Below are 27,901 nucleotides of genomic sequence, written 5' to 3'. Positions count from 1 at the left end.
GACTGCCACGCAGAAATATCAGCCCACAGAGAAATGCACGAGATTGAACTTCACTCAACTTTCTAGAGCAGTGGTCACCAACCGGTCGATCGCAATCGACTAGTCGATCTCCAAGGCATTCCTAGTCAGTCGCCAAACATTTCTGTTAAAAACCTAACGATAAAGCCTTTTGTTCCTATTTTGCATTATTCGTCTTGGGCTGTTGGTGGTAGGTGCACCCAATTTAGCTGCCCTGCACGCCGGGTAGGCAAACTGTTGCCATTTTGAACCACTTCATGTGTCTGAAGGTACAAACTCTTGTCTTCCCGGTGGGCCCAGAGATTAAATCAAGTGCACTACAGGCCTACCGCTGGCCAATTGGATGGCTCAGATTACTGTGTCTGCAGTGACGTAGCAGGCATGAAAAAAAAGCTACAGCAAAGTTGATGCTGTAAGATTTAAAAACGTTTAAAACCATGACTAGAGAGAGACTGTCAACGAATACAGCAAAGAGCTGCTGTTTTTATGAGTGACTTCATGTTTAAGTTCTTATTCAGCACTGTCAACACTTTCTATTCAACAATTTTATAAGCCATAAAATGCACGTTCTTCCTATTTCCACTCAGCGCTACAACAAGCAGTGTAGCAGTAATGAATGAGTAGGAAAGTGCATCTATAGGCTAGGTTTGTTGGAGGAATTTTTCACTTTCTCTGTTCATAGGAGTAATAACATGAATTTGTGCATGAGGCAGAAATAATGCATTGCGTCTTGAGTTTCCCCATCAGCTAAAAGATGTGTCCCTTTTTGGTCAGTTTCAGTGGAGGAAAGGGAGAGTGGGGATGTTGAGAGGCGGACCCTCAGTCTGCTGCTCTCTCCCTCCGCTGAGACTGACCATTAGATGCAGGCACCATCAGGCCCTGTAAAATAAAAAACAAAAAACAAATAATTTAAATGTATGCAAATTAGCCATTGCCATATATGGATCTGTGCCATTTACTTTGAACAGGACTGTGTTTACACCATGAGCGGTGGTGAGTAGATGCGCTTGTTTTGAGATCAAAGCAAGAGCTGCATGTAGCCACGTGTGCACATTTTGTTCATATCCTTTGCTAGTTAGTGAGTTATTAGCCCAGTTATAGATCATTTATAGTCAGCAATAGGGGAGTGACTGCTTTCTACAAGAGCACAAAACGTCTACATTTCTAGGTATCTTTGAAAAGCGAGTCAGGTAAAGACATTTTTTTGTCGTAAAGGGGCAGTGTTGTATTTTGAAACAGGTTTGAATAAGCTAAGTGGCCAATAGGCTGAGGGTAGCATAATTTTCTAATTCTCTGTAATAATGGTATGGGAATAATAATGCATTTTATTTTGTAAAGTGGTTGTTTGCGTCAAACAACACAACAACATTTTCAGTCACCTCCTTGTCTGAAGGACAAGTGGATAAACAGGTTAATGTCAAGCCCTGCATGTTTTTTTCAAAAGTCTCATCAAAAGCCACACATTGGCTGCTACTTTAGGCTGAGTGATAGAACAGCTATTTCCATGTTAAAATGTTATGGGATGCATTTTCTCCATTGTTTTTGATGGTAGGCCACTTTGGTAGGCCTACATTATGATCAAATAGCCACAGTAGTCTACTTGGCCACTGTTAAAACTGTAACTTAAAGTGGGTACATCCTCAGGGTTCACAGTAAACGTGCGCTGGAAGCTGCACAGAATTTCACAACGTTCAAGTTTGCGCTCAGCAGACCTGAAATTTGCTCAGTGACGAACATTTTTTAGAGGGAACATTGGTCATAATGTATTATGACACTGGGTAGTCAAGTAAAGTGTTACCCCAAAATCTAATATCATGAATGGCCAGTCATTGCTTCCGTAGCTCTGTCTATGAATTTAACAGTGGGGCGACAGAACGGTTTGATATTGTTTCACCTCTGATTGACGCTTTAACAGAGCGTTTACACTATACAACGCTAGCCTCGTCCTCGTGTGGGTGCTAATAAGCTAGCAAGCAAGCTAGGTAGTGCTACGTATCAACAGCTAGTGCTCTACTTCTACATACAGGACTTCTCAGTTGGAACATTGCAACTCTTATGACCTAACAGCCATTAGCTTAAGTACTCTGAATAAAATGACTCACTTTGTTCCAAACCCAAAGCCAAGGCCTGTATGACATAGCTTTTTTTTTCTTAAATAGCATCTACTGGATCTGGGCCACATGGCTTCAGAGTCAATCAGTCAAATGAAATGCACTTTGGACTGCCTAATAAATATGGAACATGTAGGCCTACCCCATTTAGCTGAACCTTCCACATCTCCTGTTATTGTGGTGATCAAGAGACAGTGGGAGGCCTGATAACATGCAGAGCACAGAGACAGACAGTGCATCTCACCAGTAGCTGATTATCATCTGCTGAGTGGCAGCAAGTCACGAATAAATGGCACAAACTCTCACTCATTTATCAATGTTTATACATACACTACCATTCAAAAGTTTGGGGTCACTTAGAAATGTCCTTGTTTTTAAAAGAAAAGCTATTTTTTTGTCCATTAATAGAACATCAAATTGATCCGAAATACAGTGTAGACATGGTTAATGTTATAAATGACTATTGTAGCTGGAAACGGCTGATTTTTAATGGAATATCTACGTACGCGTACAGAGGCCCATTATCAGCAACCATCACTCCTGTGTTCCAATGGCACGTTGTGTTAGCTAATCCAAGCTTATAATTTTAAAAGGCTAAAACATTAGAAAACCCTTTTGCAATTATGTTAGCGCAGCTGAAAACTGTTGGTCTGATTAAAGAAGCAATAAAACTGGCCTTCTTTAGACTAGTTGAGTATCTGGAGCATCAGCATTTGTGGGTTCGATTACAGGCTCAAAATGTCCAGAAACAAATAACTTTCTTCTGAAACTCGTCAGTCTATTCTTGTTCTGAGAAATGGCTATTCCATGCGAGAAATTGCCAAGAAACTGAAGATCTCGTACACCGCTGTGTACTACTCCCTTCACAGAACAGCGCAAACTGGCTCTAAGCAGAATAGAAAGAGGAGTGGGAGGCCCCGGTGCACAACTGAGCAAGAGGACAAGTACATTAGAGTGTCTAGTTTGGGAAACAGACGCCTCACAAGTCCTCAACTGGCAGCTTCATTAAATAGTACCCACAAAACACCAGTCTCAATGTCAACAGTGAAGAGGCGACTCCGGGATGCTGGCCTTCTAGGCAGAGTTGCAAAGAAAAAGCCATATCTCAGACTGGCCAATAAAAAGAAAATATCAAGATGGGCAAAAGAACAGTTCCTCTGTCCAGTGTCTGTGTTCTTTTGCCCATCTTCATCTTTTACAACATTAACAATGTCTACATTGTATTTCTTATCAATTTGATGTTATTTTAAAGGACAAAAACAAGGACGTTTCTAAGTGACCCCAACAATAACTGATTTTTGATTCCCAGTAACAAGAGACAACATGGGGGTGTGCATGTTAACATTTTGTGAACTTTATTCAAAGAAAACAAGCAATTTTATATATACTATTGATCCAGGAAGTAATTAACTTGTGTCTCTGTTGGAGATGGGAATTTGACGTGATAGGGAACTAATTGGAGATATCTCCTTGCAACATGCACTAATGAGCAATCTACAGGAATTGAATGTGATGAGAGGATGGTGATATTCAGAATAAAGAGGATGCAGTGCTAAAGTTGGTATAGAAGAAAATTGAATAGATTTCGTAATATGGACAGCTTCACTCAAATTTCCATTAAAGGTAGAGCTTTATACAAGAATACAACTTAACAACAATTTCCACTTAACAACCAAGGCAGGACCTAAGGACAATATCTAACATGAGACAATTATTAAGAAATATAAACTCAGTGTGAGGTCGGTATTGTATCTACGACAATCCATCGTCATACTGAAATCTGGTAATGCAAACGTATCTCAAGATCACTTATACTTAAGCAATAAGGCCCGAGGAGATGTAGTATATGGCTAATATATCACGACTAAGGGCTGTTCTTATGCCCGATGCAACGCAGAATGCCTGGATACTGCCCTTAGCCGTGGTATATTGGCCATATATCACAAACCCCCGAGGTGCCTTATTGCTATTATAAACTGGTTACCAACGTAATTAGTGTAATAAAAATAAATGTTTTGTCATACCCGTGGTATACGGTCTGATATACCACGGCTGTCAGCCAATCAGCATTCAGGGCTCGAACCACCCAGTTTATAATGTACTATACACAACCACAGTCATTGTCTGTCACTCTTTTACTATTCCAACACTTAAAGCAATAATCTGCGGTAGCTGCAAAAATAAATACACAGAAATATACTGACAATCACAAACACAGCATAAATAACTTTTCCACATTGTAAACACAGCACTTTGATCTGTTTTCATACACAGTGCACACCAACATCACCTGATGAATCATTTAAGGTTACATGCTTCAAGGGAATATGCAGTTTCATTACCAATTAGCCTTGCAACAGCTTGAAACGCTTCCAACTTAATTTCTGTTACTTTCTCCGTGTCATATCTGCTCTGCATAATACCATCTGGAATAGGCTTATATTTGGTTCACAAGTTCATACAGAAACAGGAAACTCTGTTAAGAAAATTTTTATAGTTTAAATTCCAAACACGTTGCTCTCATGCAATATCATTCCTTGACCAGTAGAAATCGAAAAACGTGCTATTTACATGTGAAAATGTAATGGGAGGAATTTTCTGCATTGTCTTTTTTTTTTACCAACTCTTTCTGGGCTCTCAGGGTGATTTTATTGGCTAATTAATGTCAGTGATACCCAGTTAGTAGTAAAATATGAAAGTCCTCCTGCATAACCTAAAGATTTCCCTAATCATTGTTAACCAATATTTGATCTTTAGTTAAGCAACCTGTAACAAAGAATTATGTAGCTGGGGGACAGAAATGCAGGTGGTTCACTTCATTCTTCCCTCACGTGTATGCTATAATTGGGTCTCTGTAGTTGAATTGAGGGTGCCTATATGGGACACTAAGAGCACTGAATGAAATGTTTGTGGCGTATGTACTGCACATCTGGTAGCTACAGTCAGGTGTAAAAAGCTCTTTCACAGTCAATTGTCATGTCAGTACCTTTGAGTGATTAGTGCTTTTTGAGGTCGGTTCAGTTTCTGTTTGTTATGAAAAAATAGTCACGGTTTTCGATTTCATTTTTTGGGGGACTTTAAATGCACCATGCATTGTGTTGGTTGAATGCTGTAACACAGAATACAACAATTAATAAAGTCCCATGATGGTAGTGAATGTTCATTACTGCTTATCACTTATAAACCATCAGTTATTCACATTACTTCACTTTAATAAAATATTTCAGTTGTTGTGTATATTACATCTCATCTCTATAGAGCTGCTGCCTATGCTGTCTGAGAAAATCACTATTTTAGTAGTTCTTCAAAGTAAATAAGACATACTTTTATGACTGCTGAATGACAACTATCAATCACTTAGATCGTGTATTTTCAGATGGAGATTCCTCGCAGAGCAACTGCTTTTTATTCCTCTATCCCTCTCCATCACGCGTTCTCTCTTCTCTCCGTCTCGTGTCTGCTCCACACAGACTGGACAAGTAGGAGGGCGCGCAATGGGTTGTGATCATTGTAGTTAATTATTATGTTTTCTGTGCTAAACTATGTAGAATAATGGCCTGTTGGAAACTACAACTCCCTACTACATAGCACAATTCGGTAGGGCTCCAGGCATAAGCGACTCCAGGCATAAGCGACATTAGCAATCGCTTTGGCCCCCAACCACTAGGGGGCCCCCCAACCCAAAATTATTTTTTATTTTTTTATGAACTTAGTCGGGGTCTCAACTTACTGTTGCGAATTAGAATAGTAGAATACACAGGGTGCAAGTTGGAAATTGTGTTGTGTATCAGCAGTTTTTCTCTTGTTTGGTCAGTCACTGACAGTCACTCATTTAGTAATGTCAGCTAAGAATTTTTAGATTGATAAATTAGTCTAGCCAGATATCTAAACTGATCTCCGGGGGCCCCCATTGATTTTGTTAGTCACTCTCACTCAGATATCATTATGATGGCATACGGAAAGTCATGGCAAAGTGTGTAGAATCGCATGACATTTGTTAGATATATTTTTGTTGTTGTAATGACTGCCCCATGCCCCAAAAATGTTTATTGCAGGAAATGTGCTTTTAAGGGCAACTCCACCACTTTTCAACCTTATTTGCATTATCTCCAGCACGAATACCAGTGTCAACATATGTGAAAACAGCTCATTTCTTAGTTTTGTAGAAATACAGTGCCTTCAGAATGTATTCACACCACTTGACTTATTCCACCTTTTGTTGTGTTACAGCCTGAATTCAAAATGGATTAAATATGTTTTTTTCTCACCCATCTACACACAATACGCCATAATGACAAAGTGAGAACATATTTTCAAAAAACATAGTAAATTAATTGAAAATGAAATACAGAAATATCTCATTTACATAAGTATTCACAACCCTGAGTCAATACATGTTAGAATCATCTTTGACAGGGATTACAGCTGGGAGTCTTTATGGGTGTCTTTAAAAAGAGTTTTGCACACCTTTTTACATTCTTCAAGCTCTGTCAAGTTTGTTGTTGATCATTGCTAGACAGCCATTTTCAAGTCTTGCCAATTCAAGTTGAAACTGTAACTAGGCCACTCAGAACATTCAATCTCATCTTGGTCAGCAACTCCAGTGTATATTTGGCCTTGTGTTTTAGGTTATTGTCCTGCTGAAAGGTGAATTTGTCTCCCTGTGTCTGTTGGAAAGCAGACTGAACCAGGTTTTCCTCTAGGATTGTACCTGTGCTTAGCTCTATTCCGTTTATTTTTATCTAAAGAACTCCTTTGTCCTTGACAATGACAAGCATACCCATACATGATGCAGCCACCACCATGCTTTAAAATATGAAGAGTGGTACTCAGTGATGTGTTGTGCTGGATTTGCCCCAAGCATAACGCTGTGTATACAGGACATAAAGGTCATTTCTATATATTTTTACCCATCTACCAATAGGTGCCCTTCTTTGCGAGGCACTGGAAAGAATCCCTGGTCTTTGTGGTTGAATCTGTGCTTGGAATTCACTGCTCAACTGAAGGACCTTACAGATAATTGTATGTCTGGGGTACAGAGATGAGGCAGTCATTCCAAAATTAGGTTAAACATGAGTCCATGCAACTTATTATGTGACTTGTAAAAAAAAAAAATTACTCTAGAAGTTATTTAGGCTTGCCATAGCAAAGAGCTTCAATACTTATTGACTCAAGACATTTCCGCTTTTCATTTTTAATTAATTTGTAAACATTTGTAAAAACATAATTCCACTTTCACATTATGGGGTATTGTGTGTAGGCCAGTGACAAAAAAATCTCAATTGAATCTATTTCAAATTCCGACTGTTACACAACAAAATGTGGAAAAAGTCTTGGGGTGTGAGTACTTTCTGAAGGCACTGTAAATAGAAAGTTAAAAAGTTCTACCCGATGACATCATCAAAAGATAAAACATTTTTAAAAACGTGATTTTCAAACAATATGAGATTCACAGTGACGTGGGGAGCAAAAAAATACCCTCCCTTAGGTTAGAAACTCCATACCATGTGATGTCACAGAGAAGCATTTTTTTTGTACCTTATTTTTTTAACCACAGATCATAGAAAAGCTCTGTTTTAACATACACTTCATGACCAAAAGTATGTGGACACTTGCTCGTCGAACATCTCATTCCAAAATCATGGGCATTGATATGGAGTTGGTCCCCCTTTTGCTGCTATAACAGCCTCTACTCTGATGGGACGGCTTTCCACTAGATGTTGGAACATTGCTGCAGGGACTTGCTTCCACTCAGCCACAAGAGCATTAGTGAGGTCGGGCACTGATGTTGGGGGATTAGGCCTGGCTCGCAGTCAGCGTTCCAATTCATCCAAAAGGTGTTCAATGGGTTTGAGGTCACGGCTCTGTGCAGGCCAGTCAAGTTCTTCCACACTCGACAAACCATTTCTGTACGGACCTTGCTTTGTGCACGGAGGTATTGTCATTTTGAAACAGGAAAGGGCCTTCCCCAAACTGTTGCCACAAAGTTGGAAGCATAGAATCGTCTAGAATGTCATTGTATGTTGTAGCGTTAAGATTTCCCTTCACTGGAATTAAGGGGCCTAGCCCAAACCATGAAAAACAGCCCCAGACCATTGTTCCTCCTCCACCAAACTTTACAGTTGGCACTATGCATTCGGGTAGTTAGTGTTCTCTTGGCATCCGCCAAACCCAGATGGTGAAGCATCACTCCAGAGAATGCATTTCCACTGCTCCAGAATCCAATGGCAGCGAGCTTTACACCACACCAGCCGACGCTTGGCATAGCACATGGTGATCTTAGGCTTGTTTGCGGCTGCTCGGCTATGGAAACACATTTCATGAAGCTCCCGACGAACAGTTCTTGAGCTGACGCTGCTTCCAGAGGCATTTTTTCTCCCCAATTTCAATCTTGTCTCATCGCTGCAACTCCCCAACGGGCTCAGGAGATGCAAAGGTCTAGTCATGCGTCCTCTGAAACATGACCCGCCAAACCACACTTTTTAACACCCACCCACTTAACCAGCTGCACCAATGTGTCAGATGAAACACTGTTCAACTGATGACCAAGCTCCCGACCCGCCACAAGGAGTCGCTCAAGCGCGATGAGCCAAGTAAAGCCCCCCCCCGGCCAAACCCTCCCCTGGGCCAATTGTGCGCCGCCCTATGGCACTCCCGGTCACGGCCGGTTGTGACACAGCCTGGGATCGAACCCAGGTCTGTAAAGACGCCTCAAGCACTGCGATGCAGTGAGCTTGTGTGGCCTACCACTTCGTGCCTGAGCCATTGTTGCTCCTAGACATTTCCACTTCACTATAACTAATTTGAAAGGTGTCCACATGTTTTTGTATATATAGTGTATGTAGACACTGGTTTGGTGCTGAAGATGATGAATATGAGATTGAAAAGTGGCTTAATTGCCCTTTAAAATTGCAACCATTTCTCTCCATCCCATGACAAGAATTGCAGTAAATTATCTTTAAAACTGCAAAATTTCTCTCCGCCAACTTGCAAAATTAGTAGAATTGCATGAAATGTGTAAGAAAATTGCACCATTTTCTCTCCACTGCATGGCAAAATGTTTAGAACTGCCCCATGGCAAAATTTGTAGAATTGCATGAAATGTGTTATAAAATGGGGGTTTTTCTCTGCCCCATGGTACAATTAGTAGAATTGCATAACATTTGTTGTAAAATTGCCACATTTTCTCTCTACCACATGGCAAAATGTGTAAAACTGCAAATCTCCGATGTCTAGAGGACCACAACAACAAGAAAAATCCCGCTTGGTGGCCGCTTGTTGGGGGGGCCCCCCAACCAAATCTCGTTTAGGGCCCCCAAAAGGCTACAGCCAGCCCTGCAGTTCTGGCCTGGTCTGATTTATCTCCAGAGAAACTGCAGATCGCGCTCACAGAAAGAAAACTAAAAATAACTTACATTTCGGTTCGCTCAGCACTATTGCACTCTTATCGCCAACCTGTCCATTTTCCAACCTCACCATGCATACACACCCCACTGTTGTTGTCCACCCAACTGCCTTTCAAAGCTTCCACACCTGACACATAGTGACCCCCATTGGAAAGAGTCTATCCACATCCTCTGCATGAACACCCCTTTTTATTGACACTCTACCGTTACTGTTACTTCCCTCTGCCCAGGAGCCTCTGCAGAGCCTTCCTCCTTCCTCTGCTCCATCTCCAGACACACGCAGCCCATCAGGTCGCTGTCGGTGTAGATGCGGTTCCTTACCCCCAGGGTGGTGAGAAGGTTGGCACTGAGGGCTGTGTTCCGGGGGGCTCTGGCATTGTGCCCCCGCTGAGCCTTGCTCACCGCCTGCTCCTGAGGGACCACGCTGCAACATGATCTAGGGTGACAGGCAGCCTGGAAGCCCTTCTTAAAGTTCTCATTGAAGTAGCCATAGATGATGGGGTTGATGCTGGAGTTGGAGAAGGCCAGCCAGTGGGAGAAAGGGAAGATGTAGCCTGTCAGAAGGTCCAGCTGGTCCCCTTCAGGTCTGGCGTAGTCTGTGAGGAGCATCAGGGTCCAGAGAGGCAGCCAGGACAGCATGAAAAGGAGGGCCACCACGATGAGCATCTTAACCACCTTGACTTTCCTCTGGGAGATAGGGGATTTGACGTCTGGGTGCCCCCTACTGGACAGAACAGCTGTAGAGTAGAGCTTGGCCCCAATGCAGCCATACATTATCATGATGAGAGCCAGGGGCATCAGGTAGATGTGTGTGAACAGGACCATGGTGTAAACCTTCCTCATCTCCGGGTCAGGCCAGGTCTCATAGCAGTAGTAGAGAGGGTAGGTCTGGTTGTCACTGGATACCATGAAGTGACCCTCCTCTTGCTCCACCATCAGCATCACAGCCGACGGAAGCATGATAACCAACGCAAGAGCCCATACCAGCCCTATAGTTGCCTTAGCAACAAGAAGGGTTAGCTTGGGCTTAAAGGGGTAAACAATACAGCGGAATCTAACAGGAGAGAGGAGAGATAGATGAGAAGTGATTAAGTGATTCATTTGAGCGATTTATCTGCCACATAGACTAAACTGTTTATTGTACAACATTAAGTATTTAACATGCATAGATGAGAGCCTCACTATCCCCTTCCAGTTCCCATGTGTAGATACTATTTGGGGAGGGGACTTACCTGTCCACAGCGATGGCAACCAAGGTGAATACTGATGCACCCACTGATATCCCCTGTACCAGACCACTTAGCTTACACACTGCATTGCTAAAGGGCCAACCTGCAAAACATCAATATCAACAATAATACTTTATTAGTGAGCTGCCAGACATATCAATAGCCACACTTTGAACAGGTGTTTTGACATGTTTGGTACATGGGATTTGGTCAGAATAATGAGTGGGATAACAACTTCAGGAGCATTATATTCATGCTTTTGTACTTTTCAAACCTGCATGAAAGGTACAGAAATAAACTGTTAGACAAGAGTGGGTAAAGTGGAGGAAGTCTTTGTACCTGCCCAGCGAAAGAATTTAGCCTGGAAAAGGTCATTACTTTAAGGTAAGCCTTCCTGACTGAGGGATTTTGTGCCAATGCATGTTTCACACTTGTAAATGTGGCGTTTTCTAAAAGATCCTTTTCCTGCCAAGACTCAACTAATGTCTGTATTGATGTTGTAAAACATGAAGAGATCGTGAAGAACTGTCTAAAAATGTCAAAAAATTCATAAGGCTGTCAAATGAAAGACAGCTGTGATCATCATGTTAAGGCCCACTACTATTCTCTCAGTTCTGAGACTCCAGCAAATATCCAAACATTAATCAGCAATTTCCGCAAGTCCATGTGTAAACAGATAGCTATAAATAATAGTTTTAAAAAAGCAAAAATAACAGGATGGCGATCCAGCTCGTGGTTCGTGAGATGTGTGAAGATGCAGTACTGTGAGAATGAATTGAACTGATCTAAACCATTGCAAAGCTGGCTGGGCTGGTGTATGTGCAACCACATAGACCCGTGCTGAAACTGAATCACACACTACCTGTGAACGAACACTAGCGATAGCTATAATTATGCTTCTTTCAAGGCACAAGTTGTTTTTCCTAATAATTGTCATTATCAATAGCTACAGGCAACTGGCCAATCTGTTATAAAAAATAACTGTCTCTCGCTAAAGGTTGCATCATTATTTTCATCAAGGCCAAGCGTAATCAATTCAAAGCATCATGTATTTATTAATTTATGGAATCATTATAGCAGTAGGGTAAAACTAACTCAGTGGCCTTGTGGTCAGAGTGTCCGCTCTGAGATTTGAAGGTGGGGGGGTTCGAACCCCAGTTGAGTCATACCAAAGACTCTAAAAATGGGAGGACCCAATGCCTCTCTGCTTTACACTCAGCATTAATGAGATGGATTACGGGTAAGGCCCCTGCGATAGACTAGCCTCCTGTCCAATAGGTGTACTTGTACATCAAGCTGCCTCATACTACAGAAACAGGAGATTGGCCATTCTTCTATAGCAGTAGGGTATTACCTGTGATGAGGTTATCCACCAGCGTGGTGGGGATGCAGAAGATGCCCACCAGCAGGTCACTGATAGCCAGATTGAAGATGAAGAGGTTGGTGACTGTCCGCATGTGACGGTTCCTCACAACAATGAGGCACACCAGGCCATTACCCACCATGCACAGCAGGAAGATGAACAGGTAGGCCAGGGTGTAGCTGGCTGCTATTGCCAGGGAGTGTTGGTAGTAAGGCGAGAGCTTGACGCTAGAGACGGTGCAGCTGGAGTTGGTGTTGGTGCAGCTGGTGACGTTGGTGAGGTTTGTGGATAGTAAGAGGTCAGAGGTCATGGAAAGAGTAGTGGTCAGTTGAAGTTCCCATGTGTCCTCCATCTTGAACTTCTCTTCTTAGACCAGGAGGAAAGTATCAGGCATAGGCTAAAAAAAAAATATATATACAGTATATATTTATCACAAGGAAGTATTTGGTGTCTTGAAAAAAAGTGTAATCACATTATCAGTCTTTTGTCACTTTGGTAAATTCAATGAATTTATTGACTAGTAGATCGATATGGTTGTCCAGTTGATCCAGTGAGAATGCACTGCAGTGTATAGTTGTTTAGGACAATCCACTGTAGGACCTCAGGGTAATGTACAGTATACACCAGTGGAAGCTGCTGAGGGGAGGACGGCTCATAATAATGGCTAGAACTGAGCGAATGGAATGACATCAAACACATGGAAACCATGGAAACCATGTGTTTAATACCGTTCTACTGAATCCTCTCCAGCCATTAACACATGCCTGTCCTCCCCAATTAAGGTGCCACCAACCTCCTGTGGTGTACAGTATTGTAGCTAATACAGGGGGTAGCCCCGACCGGGACTCAAACCTCAGTCCAGTGACTGTCAAACCAACACCTTAACCGTTACGGCAAGAGGTCAAAACCTCTTTACGAGGACACTAGATGTTGGGTTAAGGTCGCTACATTACCTCCTTCCTTCAGGAGAGCGTGTCCCCACACTTTTCTATACCAAGTCCCTCACGTGTACACTGTTCTCCGATGGTCTCACAGGTGCATTCCCACTTCTGACACCAATGTAGCCCCGACTGGGACTCAAACCCGGGTTATGCGACAGTCAAGCCAACACCTTAACTGTTATCCCAAGCGGGCCGGACCTCATGACAATGTCACAAGGTGTTGGGTTAAGGTCGTTACAGTATTTTTTTTAGTAATCGGTCACAAGTCGGTCTGTTTGTCAGCTGTCTCCATCAAGTGACAATGTTATGCATAACAAGCCTCAATGAATTATGCAATTAGGTGACAGCAATGTTGTTGTAATTATAGCGAGACGGCGAATGTCGATTAAGGAATATGAGAACTTCTCTATGACAACCATTCATCTTGGATGGCACAACACCCATTCTACTTTGCTGAATGCATTCTGTTTTTTAAAGGGGATGAGAGATATGTTTGTGAAAGTCATTGGCATTATAATATGTCAACAAGGATGTTTTACATAATAATTCAACAAGTCAGTTAGCTCTGATATCTCTGATTGCATCGCATTCATTCATTACACTTTAACAATGGTCTATTTAAATATAAAATTATGTTTATGATATGCTTATCAAGTGAATAAAACTGTATAAACATGCACAACCAACCATTAAATGGTTTTTAGATGTCAAAATTAAGCTATCATTCAAAACCAAAAGCATTTCATTAAAACAATAAACAATGAAAGAATGTATAAACAATAAAATAATGTAACTATTTCTCACATTTCAATAAAACATTTAAAATAAATAAAGTGATACAATGTTATTTCTCAACACATTAGTGAAGTGTTCACATAGATGTGCTGACATAGGAGTGAATCTCATTTTCACAACAGGTACATTTCAATGGATCCACATTTTTTAAATGGAATGGGATTTGTTTGAGTTTTTTACGAGAATTTTACAGTTATCATACTTTTTATTATTTAATTCATTTTACATTTTCCGAAATAAAGTGAAAGCGCCTACCTTATCAAGATAATTCCGTTGACAAAGAAAGCCCTATACTAGACTTAAAATAGTAAGAAAAGCCGTTGATGATTTATAGAATAAAGACCATATCTTAAGTACCTTTTCAAAGACCTCCACCCGTGCAGTAACAGAAGAAAAAATAACCAAACCGTAAATACTCTGCACACTAAATTAAATACTAGATACAGAGAGAACGACTAAACTTTTCCCCACTAAAACACTTTCATATGCATTTTAAGCTCTTTTGCTTGTTTGTCTCATCCTCACAACAGTCTATGCGTCGGGCGAATGAGGAGGCGTACACCGTGCACGTGAACGGCTTTTATAGCTACAGCGCAGTCGTGCGTGCGCCACAGTTGGGGATGTTCTAGACACCTCAGGCTACTCATCACCAGTTTTCGCAGAAAAGCAATGATCTCGAGTATTCCTTTACTTGGCAATTCCAATAAATTCCAATAATGAAATCACCCTACCATGTCGGAATACTATATATTGGTCTGAAGTCAGCGAACGGAATTAATTGCGTTAGCCCTACGGGGTTACTCCATTGTCAGCGTCAAGTGTTGTCACAAGTCAACACTGTTGTCACAAGTCAACACTGTTGTCACAAGTCAACACTGTTGTCACAAGTCAACACTGATACACTCATGTTTTAGCTTCACCATGACCCTAGTCATTACCCTGCTACTTGTGGTTGCACTTGTCATATCAGCTCATATCATGAGCTCACTGCCGATATCCATAAATCTCCAACAAACATCTGCACTGTCGGCATCCTGCATAAAGAGACAGTACATAGTGTGAATGGTATAACTGCATGATGAAAGTTGTTCAGATACATATAGGCTTTAGTTTCAAAATGAGAGAAAAAGTTGACGAGCTGTGGTATACCATAATTACCAATCCCATCAGAAGTCAGTGAATGAGACATCATTTAGCTTGGAAAACACGTTACCAAATGTCCCCAGGGTACAAGCAGCGAGAGAGCAACATCAATTCGGTATCAAACAATCTGTGTCTATATCCTTACAAACCAATTGTGTTGAGCCCCAGTACTTTTCATCTGTGAGCCAATCATTTACAGGACCTGGGGAAACCATAAAAATACATAAACCGTATTTCAAAGCGTGCGCTAGCAGGGGTGCAAAGTGCTGTAGCTCAAATACAACATAATAATACAAATAAGTGATGTGAAAGTACAAGTGATACATTTCATGCTCCTAGGGGAGCATTTGACATTCCTCATTTATAGCCCAGTCTACTGCACATCTCAGCCATTCAGCTTCGGATTGTTGCAAGTTGTTGAAAATAGCTTTTTTCATGTCCAGGACCAGTGGAGCAGGTAGCAGTGTTTTGGACCTCATTCCTACTAAGGGAAACCACAATGTCTTCACTCCCTATCACCACTGGAATGCTTTCACATTGATTTCCTGATAGAATTAACTAATCAAATATTTCCCATTGCTATTGACACAGCAACAGCTGAAAGCAACTAATTCCTGTCTTGAAATCTTTTTTTCCAAATAAACCTGTAATTCTAAGAACAGCTGAAAGTCAAGGTTCCCTGTTCACCGTTGTTGCCTTGAAACCTCTTTTATCCAGCAAAACACTGACCAGACAATGAGTTAATGTGAAAGCAATGTGAAAGCATTCCAATGGTGACAGGAAGTGAGGACATTGCGCTTGTCCTTGGTAGGAAGGACAACCGCAATGTCCTCACTCCCCGTCACCATTAAGTCTGTGTCTTCTGGCATCCAGTACTTTCCAGTAGTTTACTTATACAGTTTAAGAGCTGTAGAACACTGTAAAATTCTATATTCTTGCATGATCAATGTATCAATTCGCATCAAGTTAGGTTGGAAGGTAAAGCCAAAGAACATACCAGCATGGATGGGACTGTAAAAACGACATCATCATCCTCCATCAGCAAGCTTCAATACAGTAGGGCAAAGTGGAGAGTCACTCTGGTGTACTACCATGGTGTAGTGCACTATGCATTGCTGACAAACTTGGGTTGTATAAAGTATAAGAGTATAGTCCCGGATTTCATTGATACACTGTAGGCTGATGATTTTGTCAAGCAGAGAGAGAGGTGACAATGTAGAAGTTACAGTAACAAGTGATATTGGAAAGTTGATCTTGTGCGATGTTGCATGGGGCAGAAATGGAATACACAGCATTACCATTTTACTGAAGCCTTCTGCTTTACAATACATGCTACATAATATGTTTATAATATTCCACTACATCTGAAAAATGTGACAAAGTGACTTGAAACAACCGTAAGGGGCGATGGGAGTGGTTTGGACAGTCAGTAAAGACAAAGCAGAGCGCGTGTGTGTGTGTGTGTGTGTGTGTGTGTGTGTGTGTGTGTGTGTGTGTGTGTGTGTGTGTGTGTGTGTGTGTGTGTGTGTGTGTGTGTGTGTGTGTGTGTGTGTGTGTACAATCAGTGCAAATGGAGTCGTTGCACTATCTGACATGAGGAAATGTAGTTGGCTCATGACTGAATGGTTAATATCATGACTGAATGGTTAATATCATGACTGAATGGTTAATATCATGACTGGATGGTTAATATCATGACTGGATGGTTAATATCATGACTGAATGGTTAATATCATGACTGAATGGTTAATATCATGACTGGATGGTTAATATCATGACTGGATGGTTAATATCGTGACTGGATGGTTAATACCATGACTGGATGGTTAATATCATGACTGGATGGTTAATATCATGACTGAATGGTTAATATCATGACTGCATGGTTAATATCATGACTGGATGGTTAATATCATGACTGAATGGTTAATAAAGAAACCTCAGACAAGAGTTTGTCTGTGCTGTAGGGTAAGCATATCAGCTTGTCGTGTTAACTTATCATCCAAACAAACCTAAACAAAATGTCTTATAGATTTAGGCTCCTCAATAACTCTAAAGTTTTATTGATGTTCAATATTCACATATAAATTATTCAAAAGCACAGTGCTCTGTACATTTGTTTTGACAATTTGACAATCTGTACATTAGATTTCATTTCTCCCTTCATTATGACTAGGATTTGCATTAGGTTGGCATGAGACTGCCCTCCTGTGGTCACATGTGCAACCTTCAGCATGCCCACCTTCCTGTATTTTTCAGCAAACTGCTTGTCAAAATGAAAGCAAGATCAAATCCATCTAAAATTAAACCAGTATCACAAGCATTGAAATCATCAATTCAAAGAGCTAAACTGCCGGTACTTACAGCAAATGAATATGTACATAAAGTATTTGACTCTGTATTTATTATATAATTCTATCCAGAGAAAGAGTTAGGAACACAACCCAGCTGTATGAGCAGATGTTCAGCCTGTTAACGTGAACATCTTCTGTTTCCACCAGTCAGTCAGTCAAGTCCTGTATGAACAGCTGCTCTCTGACTCCTTGCAGCTCTGCAGTGTAGCATGCTACAGTATCCTCATCTTCATCCTAACTCCTCTCACCTGGGAATTCACAAAGAAAATACTCGCAAAATATGAAATAAAGCTGTGAAGAACGCATAGGTGTATTGTCCATAAAGTGTGGTACTCTGAGTCTACAGCCTGCATGCCTTACACCGGGAGATATCTTACAGCCAGGGGGTGGCTTTGTGTGTGTAAACATGTATTGTGCGGCTATTATCCCATGTGTGACTCACATCTTTGTATTCTTTCTCAGTGATGGTGCCATTGATTGTGCAGGCCTCTCTTCCCTCTGTATAGAGGAGGATCGATGTGAAAGCACATTGTCAAAGGGTTAATTTCAAGGTAAGGACATTCAGGCTTAAAAACAAATCAGCAAAGCCGCAAAAAAAACAGTGAGAGAAACAAATTGCCTTCTTTCACCTGTCCGGTGTGTGTGTCCCTTGGTCTGGGGGCTGGTTGGGTGTGGTCAGGAGGCGGGGGGTTGAGCCCTAGGCCAGGCTCACTGAGTCTTTGCCGGATGAGTCGTAGTTCTTCAGTCCAGGGCGGCTGGCTGGGGTCTGAGTTAAAAGCTGATGGGTCAGTGGTGGAGGATGTACCAGGGTCTTCAGGTGAAGGGCAGAGACCAGGGATGGAGGTGGGTGGCACACCAAGCAGATAGCCCATGGCACTCACAATGGCATGGATGAGCTCCGGACTGCTGGGGCCAGGTCTGGAGCGGGGGGACAGGGGAGGGGACACTGACTCCTGAGGGACCTTCTGTGTTGTAGGGGGGGATCTGATGTGCTGAGAGTCTGTCTTCTCTCCTGGTACTTTAGCTACAGTATGGAGAGAACAGAAAGCAGAAAGATAAGTAGCTATTCAAAATGAACACATACACACTCACTTCTACCCATGTCTCCACCCATCACACACCAGATTCTGTAGAATGACTACTATTACATAGCAACAAAAGTATACTCTTTCACATACTGAATCCATATTAACTTACATTTAGTCTGAGCTGAGGGTGAGTGTGTGCCTTTGATATTTTTGGAGTATGACTGCGGGCCATTTCTCACAGGTGGAGGATTCTGGCAGGGTGAGGGTACATTTGGCCAACTCTTGTGAGAGGTAGAGGGTTTTTGAGTTGGGGCCCATGGTATTTTGACTTTAGTTCTAAAGTCCTCCTGTCCTGTAGTAGTCTTGTCTTTCTTTCTAAAGCATTCTTTAGGATGATCCTCCCTGCTTGGCTGTGGAATTGGGCCCCGTGCTGGGTGAGGGTGTCTCGGTGAGGGTGGACACCTTTCCCTCTCCCATCTCTCCCTCTCTCGCTCCCATCTCTTCCTGTCCATCTCTCTCTCCCTGTCCCTCTCTCTCTCTCTGTCCTTCTTTCCCTCCCATGGTAGTTTGGCAGAAGATGAGGCTTTACTCAGAGAACTCCTGGTCTGAGATGGACAGTCATGGGAGGTTGCCAGGCCCCTAGAAGTGGGGGTAGTTGTTAGATTCCCCTCACTTCCCCGGAAAGGAGTACCAGCACCCCTATAGTTCGGTGAAATCCCTGTTGGTTTGCTCATGGGGGAGTAGCTCTTTGGCCTGGGTGTGTCTGGTTTCTGGAAACCTTGACTAATCTTTAGCTCTAAACTCCTGCCCAGGATTGAGGTTGAGGCTGCAGGTCTCCCTTCTGGGTTGTTGATGGAGGCGTTGGAAGTGGACTGCATAGATGGTCTCTGATCCTGGATCGGATCTCGGATCCTCGGATCCTGGGTGAATCTGTGAAGAACACTAGTCTGAGGCTTCATGGGGGAGCGGGTCTTGGGAGAGGGGGTCTTGGATGAAGGGGTCTTGGGGGATTGGGTCTTGGGGGAGGAGGTCTTGGATGAAGGGGTCTTGGGGGATTGGGTCTTGGATGAAGGGGTCTTGGGGGATTGGGTCTTGGGGGAGGTCTTGGATGAAGGGGTCTTAAACAGCCTATGTGTGTCAGTCGGCACCCCATTCAATTCGCTGGAGGGTTTAGCCACCACAGGCCTCTGCTGATAAAGGCCTGTAAATACCTGCTTCAATCTTCTAAGGCTAGGAAGGGGAGGTCTCTCTTTCCTCCCACTCTCCTCCTTTGGTTTTGGCACACAAGCAGTGTTTGCAGAACCTATAGTTTTAAGACTAGGGTCACAAGGAGGAGAAGTCTTGTTGGTTGGCCGGCTCCCTCCAGCACTTTTTTTTGTAGTTTTTGTGGATAGAACATGTTGTGACACTGCAGAGTCTGCCTTACTACTAACAACACTCTGAGGTTTTGATGGTCTCTTGAAATTACACTCAGTTTTGTATGTTTGCTTCTCTGGCAAAGAAGGTGCAGGTGTTAATTTAGGTGAATCAGAGGTCTTGGTTTTAGGATTTTTCTTAGGACTTGTCTTATCTTGAGACTTGTGTTTCTGATGTGCTGTGGTTGATTGAGGAGATGACTTCTCAGGGCTTTTAAGTGGACTGCTTTTGAGCTGTGGTACATCATAAGGGTAGGAAAATATGGAGGTGAGTGTTAGCTTACTGCCTGGGATGGGGGTCCCACGGTCTAGCTCAGTTGAAGAAACATCAGGTGAGGCTGATGATTTCATTGGTTTTTCTAGTCGTGGGTCAGCTTGTGGAATCTTAGATTCTTTCAGAGTGGGACTGGCATGTGATGATATGGAAGTCTTCGCTCTGGCAGGAGAACATTTCTCAGTCGTTTCCTTTGGTGTTGAAGTCTTCTTCATTTCACTGCTCCTTCTCATCTCAGAATCATCTTTCTTCGCTGTATCTCTTTTAATATTGAACATGTCTGGGTATGGAGTGTTGTCCGCTTGGCATCTAGCTTTAGGGCTGGTTACTGAGTCTTCAGGGTTGGAACTGGTTACTGTCCCTTTAGCTATTGGTGGACAGCTCTCCAGCCCACAACATGTAGTCCTACTTCCTGAGATGTTACTCCTGGTGTGGAACGATGCCTCCCTGTGAAAAGTTCCATGTTGTGGGGTGCAAGGGGCACTGGAGGTGAATAACGTGGTGCGTACTGGGGTGCTTGGGGCACTGGAAGATGTCACCTGACTTTGTACTGGGGTGCTTGGGGCACTGGAAGATGTCACCTGACTTCGTAATGGGGTGCCAGGGGCACTGGAAGATGTCACCTGACTTCGTAATGGGGTGCCAGGGGCACTGGAAGATGTCACCTGACTTTGTACTGGGGTGCCAGGGGCACTGGAAGATGTCACCTGACTTTGTACTGGGGTGCCAGGGGCACTGGAAGATGTCACCTGACTTCGTAATGGGGTGCCAGGGGCACTGGAGGTGAAAGAGTGGGGGTAGAGTGGCGTGCTAGGACAACTGGAAGGCGTACTGAGAGAGAAGGAAGGGGAAAATATTGGGATGTTGGGAGATGTGTTAGAAAGAGGAGCAGGGTGGGGAGGAGTGCTGGTAGCTGTGGGAGAGAGGAAGGGGGAGTGGGTATAGAGTGGGCTGAGCATGACACTGCCATCAGATGCTGGGGAGTCCGAGGCACTGCTGTCTAGCTGTCGGCGCCATGACCGGCGGTCCCATCTCCTCACCTGGCTGGGGGGTAGGCAACCTGACCAAAAGGAAACAATGCACCAAAATCAATGGCAAACTGTCAACATCCTCTGACTGCTCTATCGGGGCCCCTCGTGGATACTTTTGGGGCCCACTTTTATACAGTTTATAGCTACATAAATGACCTGCCCTCTGGATGTCCCGAGATCAGAATGCAGATGTATGCAGACCAGTGGTGCACTGGTCAGCTGTTTGTTCACCCACACCTGTCCACAATTGCTAATAACCCATCCCCAACTACCCAACTATATGTTAGAAAGTGAAAATCTGAGGCCTGCACCCGACCCTAACCCACAAATATAAAACATGAGCATTGGCTACAGTCAAAGACCGGAGGACGATTTTTTGACAGGGGGTGCAGGATTTTCTGCTTATAATTTCCAACATTTTGGTAGGCTATTTGTTAGTTAACTTGTCTATAATTAGATACATGCAGCGTCTCTTCTGTCCTTATATGTTGCCCTATAAGACTAAGTAAACCCTTGCTCACCAGAATAATGTCATAGATCGATAGAATGAATGCTTCAATCTAGTTGACAGTTCTCTCTGTCAAAGACTTTTCTCTGTGAAAAAGATTTTTTGTGTAAAATGTCCAAATAACATCTGTTTGACTGGTTGGAAGGAAAAGGTAAGCTGTGAAAACAACCCAACGTGTTTCTGATTAGATTTCAGTTCGGCTTAGATGCATATTTTATGTGTTTGAAATACTATCAGCTTTTATGATTCCCTTTTGATAAAGAAAGCACCAGATACTACAGATGGTATCTAACTGAGCATTGCATTGTTTCAAGATTCAGAAAGAAATCTGATTTCTTCACTCCTGTTCCCAAGTCCACATTAGCAAGCTAGCCAAAGTTAGCCAGTTGGCTTGGATGCTTGAATGCAGTTGTGCTTCATTTGTAAATGATGTCTGAGTATTGGAGTGTATCTGTAAATTTAAAAAACAAGAAAATCGTGCCGTCTGGTTTGCTTAATATAAGGAATTTGAAATGATTCATACTTTTACTTTTATTTTTGATACTTAAGTATATTTAAAATCAAAAACTTTTAGACTTATACTCAAGTAGTATTTTACTGGGTGACTTTCACTTTTACTTAAGACATTTTCTGTTAAGGTATCTGTACTTTTACTCAAGTATGACAATTGGGTACTGTTTCCACCACATGTTGCTAGCTACTTCCAGACAGAAATGAGATCTGACCATTGTACTCGCCCTAGCAGAGCTGGTTAGGCTGTTTTCATGTGATGGTGACTATCACTTTGCTGCTGGAAACAATTTAATGACGTTTTTTTGCCGACATTTTCTGACACCAGTCATATTCAACAGGTGTTGCTTTTTCGTAAATTCATCAGTTATTCTGCACTCTGGCACCCTCAGACGAGAGTGATCTGAAATCAGAGTAGATAGCCAGAGTGAATTTACAAACGCACCCTTCATCAGGAACAGTGACACCCATCAACCTGAGGTAAGTGTAAAGGGACAGAGGATTGAGGTGGTTTCACATTTTAAATACTTAGGAATAATTATTGACTCTTCCCTGTCCTTCAAAAAAGAATACATAAAGTATAATGAACAGTTAAAAGCAGTCTGATCATTTGAAATTGATCAGAAACCAAATGTCAACAAATGCTGCTGAGCTGTACATGCACTCAATGATTTTGTCCCATTTTTCATAAACTCGTACTTTGTATCACAGCAACGAAACCACTGCAAAAGCTCTATAAAAAACACTGAAAGGGCTGCACTAAAAACCAAACACTTATCACCAATGCAATATCATTAAGAAATACAACCTACTGAGCTTTGACAGCTTCTTATGCCGACACCTCTCTGGTGTTTAAGATCACTCATGACCTTTATCTTCATGCTATTTGCCTCATGACTCCTGCATACTTCGTTGAGTACAAACTTTCTTTACCCAACCGTGGGACAGACTATGTTTGTTCCCACACTCGGGACTCTGACTCTCTATTGGTTACACAGACTCTTGGTATTTGTATTCATGTTACCTGATGAAATTGCTGTATAATATGATCTTGTTTCCATCTAATTCACATTCAAATGTTATAAATCAGCACCGCAGAACTCTCCCTGTACTATGCCATGCCCTGATTGTATTACTGCTGATTATATCTGGAAATGTGCATGTACACCCTGGCCCATCTACTGTTGCTAGCCCCAATTCTGACTTGTGCTCTGATACCTGCTTCACTGATTTCTGCTCTTGTAAAAGCCTGGGTTTTCTGCACATTAACACTAGAAGCTTATTACCTAAAATGGATCAATTGAAAGTGTGGGTTCACAGCTCCAATCCAGATGTGTTGGTCATTACTGAGACGTGGTTAAGGAAGAGTGTTTTGAACACTGATGTTAACATTTCTATTTATAACCTTTTTCGGCAAGACAGATCTTCAAAAAGTGGTGGAGTGGCAATCTTTACCAAGGATCACCTTCATTGCTTGGTTGTCTCTACCAAGTCTGTCCCCAAACAATTTGATTTGCTGGTTTTACCCATTAAACTTTCAAATAACTCTTTGTTGACTGTTGCAGGGTGTTATCGGCCACCATCAGCACCGGTCTGTACCCTAAATGCCCTAAGCTCTCTCCTGGCGCTTTACACTAAGTCTGAATTTGTCCTGCTAGGTGACCTAAACTGGGACATGCTTAAACCACCTGACCAAGTCCTAAAGCAATGGGACTCCCTAAATCTTTCTCAGATTATTACCAATCCCACAAGGTATGACTCCAAACACCCAGAAAAGGCTACTCTCCTTGATGTTATTCTTACAAATAATCCTGATAGGTATCAGTCTGGTGTTTTCTGTAATAACCTTGGTGATCACTGTTTTACCACCTGTGTTCATAACGGCTGCTCAGTGAAACGACCTGTCCTGACTTGTGACAGACGCTTGCTAAAAAACTTTAATGAGCAAGCCTTCCTTCATGATCTGGCCTCTGTAAATTGGTATAGAATCAACTTGATCACCTCTGTCGAAGACGCTTGGACCTTCTTTTTTATATTTTCAGGGGTATCGTTAAAAAATACGCACCCATAAAGAAAATGAGAATTAAAAACAGGTTCAGCCCCTGGTTCGACCGTGATCTGGCAGAGTTACTCCACCTCAAGAACTCCATTTGGCAAATCACTCGGCACACGCATACTCAGGGTGACTGGGCCTCGTCCAGACAAATTAGAAATAAGTGCACTCAGGCAATCCGGAAAGCCAAAGTTTGTTACTTAAGGAGCAGTTCTCTCTCTGTGGGTCTAACCATAAGAAATTCTGGAAAATGGTTAAAGACCATGTTTTGCCCGTCCAACATTTCCTCATCTCCCACCTCTTCTAATGTGACTATCCCCGATGCTCCTCCCTCTTTTTCCCCTGCTACAAAGTTTCTCCCTGCAGGCGGTCACTGAGTCCGAGGTGCTAAAGGACCTCCTTAAACATGACCCCAAAAAAACATTTGGTTCAGATGGTTTAGACCCTTTCTTCTTTAAGGTTGCTGCACCTATCATCGCCAAGCCCATCACTGACCTTTTTAACCTATCTCTCCTCTCTGGGTAGATTCCCATTGCTTGGAAGGCAGCCACGGTGCGTCCTTTATTTTAAAGGGGTGATCAAGCTGATCCTGTTATAGGCCAATTTCTATTTTGCCCTGTTTATCAAAAGTGTTGGAAAAACATGTCAATAATCAACTGATTGACTGTGGTTTCCACTCAGGTTATGGATGTGTCACTGCAACCTTAAAGGTCCTAAATGATGTCACCATTGCCCTTGATTCTAAGCAATGTTGTGCTGCTATTTTTATTGACTTGGCCAAAGCTTTTGATACAGTATTCCAGGGCTGCCCAACACTCTTCCTGGAGATCTACTGTCCTGTAGGTTTTCAGTCCAACCCTAATTTAGCATATCTGTCTAGCCATACTCCCAAGCAACAAACACTCAAACTGGACAGTTTTATCACAATCTCTTCATTCAAAGACTAAATCATGGACTCTCTTACTGACAATTGTGGCTGCTTCGCGTGATGTATCTACCTTCTTGCCCTTTGTGCTGTTGTCTGTGCCCAATAATGTTTGTACCATGTTTTGTGCTGCTACCACATTGTGCTGCTGCCATGTTGTGTTGCTACCATGTTGTTGTCATGTTGTGTTGCTACCATGCGGTATTTTCATGTGTTTCTGCCATGCTATGTTGTTGTCTTAGGTCTCTCTTTATGTAGTGTTGTGGTGTTTCTCTTGTCGCGATGTGTGTTTTGTCCTATATTTATTTTTGTTATAATTTTTTTTTTATCCCAGCCCCCGTCCCCGCAGGAGGCCTTTTGCCTTTTGGTAGGCCGTTATTTTAAATAAGAATTTGTTCTTAACTGACTTGCCAAGTTAAATAAAGGTTAAATAAAAGAAAACATTTAAAAACTTTCCCCACCACCTTAAGCAGTTTGTTACATATTGCAAAGACAATACCAGGACAACAAGAGCTTCAACCAGAGGGGACTGCTCAACTCAGTTTAGGTCCACCAAATTTGGTCAGACAACTTTTTCAGTCAGAGCGTCTGGATTAAGGAACACCCTGCCAACCAGTGTGAGAGTGCTGCACCTTTGCTAGGCAAACCAGTCATGTGAACAATAAGACATTCAGATACTGATGTCAAACACAGTGGGACCGAGGGTCAACTCTGATGTAATATTATCATTATATTGTCTATTGTTGTATATTTTGAAATTTTTCTATATAAATATTTTAATATGATGTTATATTTTAGCATTGTATTGATGTATTGATGTTCATTGTTTTCTGCCAGGGGACTACAGATGCAAATTAGCTATCTAGCTAAATCTGTTGCAATGGCATGTTGTACATGGTCCCTGACAAATAAATAAATAAAAACCTTTCTCTGACGGTGAGCTCCTTCTCCTCTTTCCTCCCTGGTAGGGTTTACAGACAGACCTCCCCTCCCCAGCACCCAGAGGGGCGGTGTGTCTCGCCTGGACATCAGAGGGGCCTAGTAACAAATGATAGGGCAGGGAACAGGTAATTACAATCATTAGTAGAGTAAGCTTGCAAAAAAGGCAATCACAGACAGAAGAGAAAAGACTGAGTTCCCATTGACATAGCATAAAAAGGACTGTATGATTATTTTTGATGTCTCAAACTTGGTGGACTAAAAACCCTAGCTACCTCTTTCAGCATTAGACTCATCTGATGCCTCCTAAGGAAAGAAAAGTGAGAGATGACAATACAGTAAGATCCAATGTGAAAGTCACTAAATCGATTTGTTTAGATCTTTTTTAGCCAGGCATGAGTTTAGTAAAATAGAATACAGTGTTTACCTTATAGCAAAGCTGGTCAAGCCTCTCCTTGTGATGTTTGGTCTTCTTCTCGCTGCGCACCGCCTGGTACCATTTCAAACTGTTCTGGTAGCGACGGGTGAGGTAGGCTGGAGTGGTGCATCGGAACAGTGACTCAGAAGGAGACTCAGAATCCTCGTCGTCGGAGCTGGAGCTAAGCAACTGCAAATCCCTGACAGAGCGGGATAGGGAGGCACCATCTCCTCCGCCTCCCCTGTCCTCACCTCCAGCCTGCACCTTAGCAAGGGATCTGTGTGAGTGGATACCGTCTAGGGGGCTATGGTCTGCAGAGGGGGGCTGCTTGCGTGATGGTGGTCTGGGTGTCACAGGTCTAACCAACTGACCACCAGGGAGGGTTCTCTGCCTGGTGAGCTGCTCTAAGTCTGGCCTCACTGGGATAAAACGGAGGGTGGCCTCAGGATGTTTAAACTTCACTCTTTTATCAGTCAGGTTGGGGGAAGGGTTGGGGACGGGTCGTTTTATTGGACGAGGTCTACAGTGGCGTCTGCCAATAGGGAGGGCTATTGTGTATTTGAGCAAAGGCTTGTCATAAGGTTCTCCTTTCCAGGTCTCTTGCACTGGCATCCAAATCTTGGTCTTGGCTGAGAGAGTGGGTTGAGGTAGGGGGTACTTTCTACTGAGACCTGGTGGGGGGAGGGCAGTGGTCTGAGCATTCGCCCCTTCTCCTGCAAGACTGGGAGCTGGGAATGCTGGATAAAGAGATTTAAATGCCAGAAGAGATATATGTCAAAATAGACATCTAGCTACTGTATTAAGTTAGATTGTCTAGCTAGCTAATAGTCTTCGAAATTCTTTAAAATCCTCACCAGCTAAATGTGAACTTTCCCTCACATTGTCTCCTCCCTCCTCCTGGAACCTACAGTAAGAAAAAGCAGTGCTTTTCTTAAACTTCTTCCAGCATTATTAGTTAGCTAACTTTTATTTTTGAATTTATGAAACACTGCATTCAAGAATCAAGCTTTAGCTAACGTTAGCTAGCTAGCGCAGTTCAGATAACTTAAGTTAGCTAACGTTAACTAACTTAACTACACGAGATTTGATTAATACCGATCAAGACCATTTTGGGTGGCCGATGTGTTGCTAGCAAGCTGTCAGTGTTAGCAAAACTGATGCTCTGAACTGGAGTACGTGTATTCAAACGTACCTTTTTTTCTCCTTTAGCTGGACCTGGGTATATTTTGGTTTCATCTTGTAACAAATATGACATTCATTGGCAAAAGTAAACAAAGAAGTGACATCATCAACGGCAGAATTCTTTAAAAAATGCATTATTGCTCGAGCAGCTTTTCCAACTTGTTTCTATTCTCGTTCCAGCACAGCGACCATATACAGTATAAATATATGGAGCTGTCCGGTGCTGAACGTAAAATGACTATAGCGCAACACCTAAGC

General features: G+C 42.5%; 2 protein-coding genes across 2 annotated transcripts; both read right to left on the bottom strand.

The window, feature by feature from the left end:
* Positions 1-3,523: 3,523 nt before the first annotated feature.
* Positions 3,524-15,180, bottom strand: LOC106565786 (neuropeptide FF receptor 1). The gene is given in 5 exon segments (XM_082955287.1): positions 3,524-9,775; positions 9,778-10,589; positions 10,768-10,867; positions 12,119-12,524; positions 14,802-15,180. Coding segments are annotated over 4 exon segments (1,401 nt in total). The 5' UTR covers positions 12,480-12,524; positions 14,802-15,180; the 3' UTR covers positions 3,524-9,647.
* A 1,869-nt stretch (positions 15,181-17,049) lies between these two features.
* LOC106563315 (uncharacterized) lies at positions 17,050-27,757 on the bottom strand. Its single transcript, XM_082973901.1, has 11 exons — positions 27,654-27,757; positions 27,316-27,365; positions 26,471-27,198; positions 26,319-26,349; positions 26,029-26,142; positions 20,743-21,137; positions 19,021-19,479; positions 18,558-18,669; positions 17,990-18,384; positions 17,803-17,858; positions 17,050-17,608 (listed from the first exon to the last, which is right to left on the bottom strand). Exons 1-11 carry the CDS (start codon positions 27,695-27,697, stop codon positions 17,605-17,607), a joined length of 2,388 nt encoding a protein of 795 aa, XP_082830027.1. The 5' UTR covers positions 27,698-27,757; the 3' UTR covers positions 17,050-17,604.
* Positions 27,758-27,901: the final 144 nt, after the last annotated feature.

Source organism: Salmo salar, chromosome 01 (genome assembly GCF_965601325.2).
Source record: "Salmo salar chromosome 01, fSalSal1, whole genome shotgun sequence".
Classification (NCBI taxonomy): Eukaryota; Metazoa; Chordata; class Actinopteri; order Salmoniformes; family Salmonidae; genus Salmo; species Salmo salar.
This window is presented reverse-complemented; position numbering and strand designations above follow the sequence as displayed.